At 40.2% G+C, this 7,523-nt stretch overlaps 1 protein-coding gene across 4 annotated transcripts in view; it reads right to left on the bottom strand.

Moving 5' to 3' along the window:
• Window positions 1-6,484: 6,484 nt before the first annotated feature.
• The window catches only part of LOC124157110, a 28,079-nt gene continuing 27,040 nt past the window's right edge, over window positions 6,485-7,523 (bottom strand). For all 4 annotated transcript variants that reach the window (XM_046531606.1, XM_046531605.1, XM_046531607.1 and 1 more), the window contains one exon: window positions 6,485-7,072. In XM_046531606.1, coding sequence (XP_046387562.1) covers window positions 6,832-7,072 — 241 coding nt within the window. In that variant the 3' untranslated portion in view covers window positions 6,485-6,831. The remainder of the gene's footprint in view (window positions 7,073-7,523) is intronic.

Raw genomic sequence — 7,523 nt, 5'->3', positions numbered from 1 at the left:
GCTATCAAGAACCTCAATAGCCAAGGTTGTTAAATCTCTAGTTCGTGATATTGTAATATGTAAGTCCTGGGTTCAAGACCACGTGAAGGCTAATTTTTTTTATGCCCTATAACTCTAGAAATCACTGTTGCAACTCATCCCCATTCGTTTAATTTAGTTTATTAGCGATTTTTTAAATTTTTATGTTAATTTATGGATTTTTAGTTTTTATTTTATCCTACCCTTCCTGTACCCTCCATTGAGGCTGGCCAAACCCTTCCCGTACCCTCCAGGAAGGAGAGGGCGTACCCACCAATGTTCTAAAATACCCTTCGTGTACCCTTGCTGAAGGGTACAGGAAGGGTACACTTATCCTTCCTGTACCCTTCATCGAGGCTGGCCAAACCCTTCCCGTACCCTCCAGGAAGGAGAGAGCGTACCCACCAATGTTCTAAAATACCCTTCGTGTACCCTTGCTGAAGGGTACAGGAAGGGTAAACCTATCCTTCCTGTACCCTCAATGGAGGGTAAACCTCTCCTTAATGGAGGAGTTTATTTTTATCAGGGCAGCTGAAAATAAGATGGCGGATCTCGCGGGTTAGTGGAATGGAACGAACGCTTGGCTGGTCTCTTGTTCAAATCCTGAGTGAAGCCTCCAGACACCCACAAATAAAAACCTCGAAGTGCGGGTTGGGCCAGTGAAAGGAACTGACCATGGCTGCGTGATGTACACACACCTGTGCCTAAGTCTGGGGTGAACCCTATCCTCACCCATCCATAACAACCTTCGGTTCGAATAATTGAGTGAGCGAGTGACCAGATCTTTGAGTAGAGGCTATCGGCCACGGATAGCTACAGAGGATTCTCCTATCGGCTTCTAGCTGTGTTTGGTTGTTGTTGAATGGGTCTGAAAAAGTCGACTCGGGGGTCGCTGACGGGACGAGCCATCCCAATTTCGCGGAGAAATAAGCTACGATTAAGGATTTTAACACATATTCGTATCCGCACAAAAGAAATTCGTAAATTTGTATGTGTGAGAATGAGATCTATCATTTCTTTACTTTTAAATTTTATTCCTCGAGATTGCTATCATGAAGAGGTGCATATTGAGAATAAATGCACATTTTTGGAAACTGATCAAAAAGCGTCCTAAGTGGCAGCATAAATAAAGTTTGTCAACGATGGACTGGGACTTCCTCTATGTGCCCTTGCCATTGAGGCTGCTAAATATGTGCCCGGATGCCGCCGACATCGAACTTCTTTTGTCGCCGCATGCTATATGCTGACCACTAAGGCGGTTGGGAGACGCAGATATCCATCAACTGCATCATTGAGAGTGGAAGGGACTGACCCGCAGCCCAATGCTGATAGCCGCCATGAGGTGCACCGGTCAGTCTAGTCAGTGTCCTCTCATCCTTCGGCTCACGCTGTGTAACTTAAGTGGTTGCTCATTTAATTCACCAAAAATGTAGCTCTCGCAAAAGATCGTGTCGCTGCGCAGCTGGCAACCCTGGGGCTTGGGCCACAAACTCTCAAAATCCTTGAGAAAGGGAGAGGAAGGTTGTTTTGTGTGGAGCCGTAACTGCAGACACTTCGTAATTGCTACCAACACTCCCACTATGAGTAAGGGGGACCAAGGAGGTTGGTACAGTGGCGTAGCCGAGGGGGGGTCTGGGGGGTTCGACCCCCCCCCCCTGAAATGTAAAAGTACAATTATTTTCCTTAATAAAAGAAAACAAAATATTGAAAAATCATGAATTTACGAAATATTAAAAAAAAATTAAGATTTTTTGATTATGAAAAGAGTTGAAATTTGCTTAAAACCCATTACTTAGTACCCTATTTTTTTTTATTTTGCCCCCCTGGTTTTGGACCTCCCCCCAAAATTTCTGGCTATGCCACTGAGGTTGGAATATCCCCCTTGGGGGTGACTCATATCTACCTATCAATTCCGTTTTATCGCATGCCAACTGCACACGGCCTGAAATTCTTCCCCAATTACAAGGGCAGGTCTTGGCAATGGATGGTTACCACTCTAACGTACTAGCCCTGTGTCAGTGGGGTAGCCAGGAATTTCGTTTGGTGGGGTCCAACACAAGGGGGGAAAATTTTTGAAAAACAAGGTACTAAGTGGATGGTTTTGAACTAACTTTAACACTTTTCATAATTGAAAAAAAACTTCATGTTTCAAAGAAACGCATTTTGTTAATTCATGATTTTTCAATGATTTGTTTTCTTATATGAAGCAAAGTAATTTTGTTTTTAAATTATATGCTATGCCACTGCCTTGTGTGTGTTCTTTGTGCCTCTGCCTTGTGCGTTTCGGTGTGCCTTTGTGTCCATTTGTATTTCGCCCACAATTTGGAATTTCAACTTTTTTCTTAAGTATTTTGGTTCACCTGCCATTCCCTCTCTCTCTGCATAGGCGGATCTAAGGTGGGGGGTGTGGGGGGGAAACACTGGGGCACTTCCCGTCCCCCCGCCAGACCCTTGTAAAAATGCAAGATTTTTAATACGGTCCAGTTGTCATTGCATTCATTTTGTAATATGAGGTATCCTTGTGCCCCCTCCCCCCCCAGAATGAAATCCTGGATGTGGCCTTGCATGTGCCCCCCCCCCCCACAGAAAGAAATCCTGGATCCGACCCTGTCTCCTGGTCTCACTTTATTCCCCTCCGTCCTTTACTTTCATCCCTTCCACGCTAACTACTCTCCCTCTTGTGCAGGAATGCACTAGGTTCTATTGCGAAAGCTATATTCAATTCCAATATCTGTGATTTCAATAAATGATTCTACGGTCAGCAATAAATGTGCTGTCCGTTCATTTGAATGCATTTATAAGAGTTGCCCCTTGCATCACTGACAAAAGAGTGAGCCAATATTTCTCAGGTAAAATAACCTGAGGTTAGCGTGTTAGTCTAATGCAAGGGTCTCCGAACTATGGCCCGCAGGCCACATCCAGCCCATCACATAATTTCATCTGGCCTTCCAAACAAATCCCTGACTGTTGGCCAATAGTAAATAATTGTCGTATGGCTGGCATCACTGAATTATTCAAAGCTGGGGATGCTGACTAGAGTCTGATGATCTTTTGAAATCAATTCTTATAATTGGCTCATATAATCTGGAACCTGATTTCAATGAAATTTTGTAGTTAAAACGACAGTAATATTCATCACACTAATTTGGTTGCATAAAACTAAAGGCAGGAATTTATTTAGTTTACCCTGATTTTTTTCAACAAGACATTTTTGAATTTTTCCATGTTTATACTCTAACTTTTGAGGAAATTAAATTACTGGCACTGATTTATTTTATTTTTTATTCATTTGGCCCACATAAATGTGGGATATATACATGTATAATGTGGGCCTTGCATTGAAAAGCTTGGAGACCTCTGGCCTGGGTTGGGCGATAGATTGAGCGATTAGCTGCTGACCAAAGGGCTCAAATCAGGTGTGGAGCCTTCAAGCCTTCCTAATCCAAATATTCGAGGTACGAGACCATCCAGAGAAAGAAACTGCTCCATTCCCAGAAAGTATGGAATGCACAAGCTTTTGGGTAAGTCTAGGGTCTAGCCTCACCCACTCAAACCAACTTTCAGGTTGAATTGCTGAGTGAGCGAGAGCAAAAAATTATGGTGGGGTTGTTAACATAAATATGTATACGGGGTTATCATAACAGAATGGTGTGATTTTAAACTTGATATAAATGAAGACAATTATTTACAGTTTATAGTTAACGATTTTTCAAATTTGCCTTCTAAAACGGTTTTTTTGCATAATTACATTTTTACATAAATGTCAATGCATATTGTACATCTTGACTGACTTGAGTGATGGCTTTACAGGAGCCGTGACGATGAACAGAGAAAGTGGTTTGTCTCAAACTTCGCTGTTCAATGCGTACCTATGCGCTGTTAAAATCAATAATCATTTCCTTACAGTTATTCTATGTATGCAAGTACTAATTACCTAGGTGTTTATTTAGAAATCGAGGAGCGCTGAGTTGTTTCACAAATTCATATATCATTTATTCTAGAAATGTAGATAGTTTACATTATGTTATGTTTCTTTGTAATTATCACATGACCAGAATGAAGAAATAAGGGTAGGTACTGATAAAATATATGTTTTTGCAAGCACATAGTATCCATTTTATGTATTTTCAACATTACTATCCTGGGTTCTAACATTATCAGGTCAGGTAAGTTTTAAGATTTTTCCTGTCTCCTGTACCTTTGAAGTCAACGTTTATTCTAAAAGTACAAATATGTCAAATAACCTTAAAACTATGGTTACTTTGAAAAAATTGATAACTTTGAGAACCATTGAATACATATTTTACAAATCTGCAGTTTAATGTACTAAGTTAAAGTGGAAGTGACGATAATTTACCCTAGTGGCACATTTAGATCCCCATTTTGGGAGGAGGGGGAGACCCTTTTATTCACCCCGGAATGGACTACCATTAGCAGCTACAAAAATTGGTTTAACCTCAATGAAGAGCTTGACGTCGATGACAAGAGGCGATTGTGCCCTTAAGAATGCTTCATATTGGTCAGACACGAGTGATTTTGGCCCATCAGGTTTGTCTCCATCTCTCACCCATACCCTCCATGATAATAACTTAAGATGTTAGTTCAATAATGATGATAGGAGGAGGGAAGGCAATATAAATGGAATGTTAAGTAGACTCATTTAAAGTAAGGACGCTTCATTATATTTATACCTAAATATGTATATATAATAATGTACACTAGAAAGTATCAATCACACGTTTCTGCCTTGCTCTCACACATATTTCATTAAATAAATGCTGATTAAGGTTCTTAATTTTTCCTTTATTTATCTCACTTTTTGGGAGGGGGGGGGGGGGACTGGGCCACCTTTGTATAGTTCTAACAGCTCTCTGTCGTTGGATGGGAAGTTAAACCGTGGGCACCTTCCATTAAGATCAAGCGCACCTATATTCATGGGTTAGGCCAATGCAGGGATTCTCCCACCCTTCTGTTGTACCCTACATTATGTTGCAAATGACCCCAGCTGTCCGTCTCCTCCTCAGAAAACAATCCAACTTGTTCTTACTAATGTTTCATTACAATCTTAATATGTATTGGAATACTACATCCCTGCCTTTATCCCTTTCTCAAGCTAATGCCTTCACTTCAATGATGTTCTTTCTTGTATCCTTCTTTTTCTGTCCTAAGTACTTCTAGGTCTTTCTCAGGGGATTCAATCTCTCATTCTTCTTTTCATACTACTGCCCCAAAAATCATATCAATGCGTGCATAAGCCATTTTTTCCATTTAACTGAGGATCTAAATAGTTTTATTTTGGAATTTTCAAAAAAATTTGTTGAAAGAAAAGTATTTTACTACTGGAATCCACAATTGGGAGCGATTGCTGGTGTTTCATCATCAAGAATCCACGAACAATAAGTAGGTATTGTCTTTGCCAACGGCTTCATCCTATGAAAACTACACTCACAAATAGCAGAAACAAACATTTTCTTCGATAAATAACCAACTTCCCTATCAAAAGTTACACAATTATAGGGCCAAAATATGACATGAAATCACATAATATGCTATGTTGCATTTATGTTTTATTTAAGTACAGACAGGTTTCAAGAAAGTCACAAAATTTGTTCATAAAAATGAAGAGTAAGCTCCATGATTATTAATTATTCACAAGAGACATGATGTACACAAAATATTCTGTTTTTCTTCTTCATGCCATCTCTTTACAAAGCAGATAACATTCAATAACTTTGTACAGGATAACAAAATTTAAATAAACCATAACAAAAATAGCACCATTCACCTGCTATTGACAGGATCTTGATGAACCAAACAATAGATTGCATCTTAGGAGGATGCATTTCTCTCTCTCTCGACAGGTCGTATTTTGTCATTTTTCACGATGAACTACTCCTTAAAAAGTAACACTATAGCCTTGAGATTTTTATGTGGAGTACCTCTTAATGAAAATATTCGTTGTTACCCAAACATAAAAAAATTGTATTGGGGAACATACCAAGGTAAAATGTGGCATTTGAGATACAGGCAGATACCGTATTCGTATGAATATAGTCCCCCTTTTTTTTTCCAAAATGCCTATGGTAAAACTTAAGGGGGGACTAGATTCAAACCCATTTTTTTTTCCCGAAACTCAAGCATCCAAATTAGGGGGGGGGGGACTATATTCGGAGAAATATGGTGCTGACCACGGTCTACTTTGTATGCCAACACTGAAAATGTAAGGATGATATCTAAACTTTTGGGGGAGCATAGTGGCCAGGCAGGGACGCCCGACTTGCAAAAAATATTGGCGGGGGCCCAAACCAGGGATCTTGCCCCGGGAAATTTTATTGGTAGTGAGTTTTAAGTTTTTTAAGCATTTTAAAAGAGTCATATGATCAACATTAGAACCCTGATAACTCGAATCTCAATATCTGGACACTCCGGGGAAAATCGACAAGCCTGGCACATTTTTTCCTCACACCCATGACGAATTTTTGAGGGGGCTCGGGCCACCTCAGGCCCCATTGAGTCGGCGCCGCTGTGGGCAGGTAAGAAGAGCACTCGGATGCTGATCCCAGGGTTCCAGTTTCAAATACTAGGAGAGGATTCAGACATCCCCGTACATTTGGCTTAATCTGGGGTGAGCTCTATCCTCATGTATCCAAACCAAACGTCACATTATATCACTGAGTTAAAGAGCATAAATATCAAATGAATAATACGTCACCAAATAAGACTGATCGAGTGGGAGGTATGCATCCTCATAAGTCTAGAAGCTCATGATTACATTCCTTTTAGTGTAAGTGAATTAACACAGCTATCTTCACATCACTTGTCCAGCTTCACAACCAGAGCTTCACCAGGGTTCATCATTAGCGACTCGAAGCTGACACGATGACCAGTGGGATAGGTTTTCCCAAACACGATCGCTCCAGCTACAACTTCTCCGGTGTAAAATGTGCCAGATAAGTCCCGAGTCTCCTTCTGATGTCCAAGGTTAGCGAGCACCGCATATGTGGCAAGTCGTGGGTATGATCGCTCCACAGCAATGATGGCATCATCTTGGTGTCTGAAAAATTATTTATTAAAAAATTTCTTTATTCACTGATCCCACACAAGATGAAAAACTTCAAAGGCATCCTTTTGTACAATATTTGCAAACCCTGTTGCACTAATTACATTGAAAAACCTCAGGTATTGCCAAAAGAAATTTCTTTGATTGCTTCAGAGACCCACAACCGAATATTCTCTGAATCTACTGTTGCAAAACCTCTTCATAGCATGTATTTACAAATCCTAACCAACACTTCTGGCATAACAAAACACCACCATCAAGCTCTTGGTAACCTGTATGGAGGATTATATTCAAGACCATAATCCAAATCCTATTGTAAATGAATGTAGTGAAACCTCCACAAATCCTGTTTGATAGTTAAATTGCCTGGAGTAAAAAACCTGATGAAAATAAGTAGATTTAGAGGTTTATGAAAGTTTCTACTTAGAGATCAAAGAGGTTTCAT

This window comes from Ischnura elegans, chromosome 4 (assembly GCF_921293095.1).
Source record: "Ischnura elegans chromosome 4, ioIscEleg1.1, whole genome shotgun sequence".
Classification (NCBI taxonomy): Eukaryota; Metazoa; Arthropoda; class Insecta; order Odonata; family Coenagrionidae; genus Ischnura; species Ischnura elegans.
Note: the sequence above shows the minus strand (reverse complement) of the source record. Positions and strands in the feature narration are given on the sequence as shown.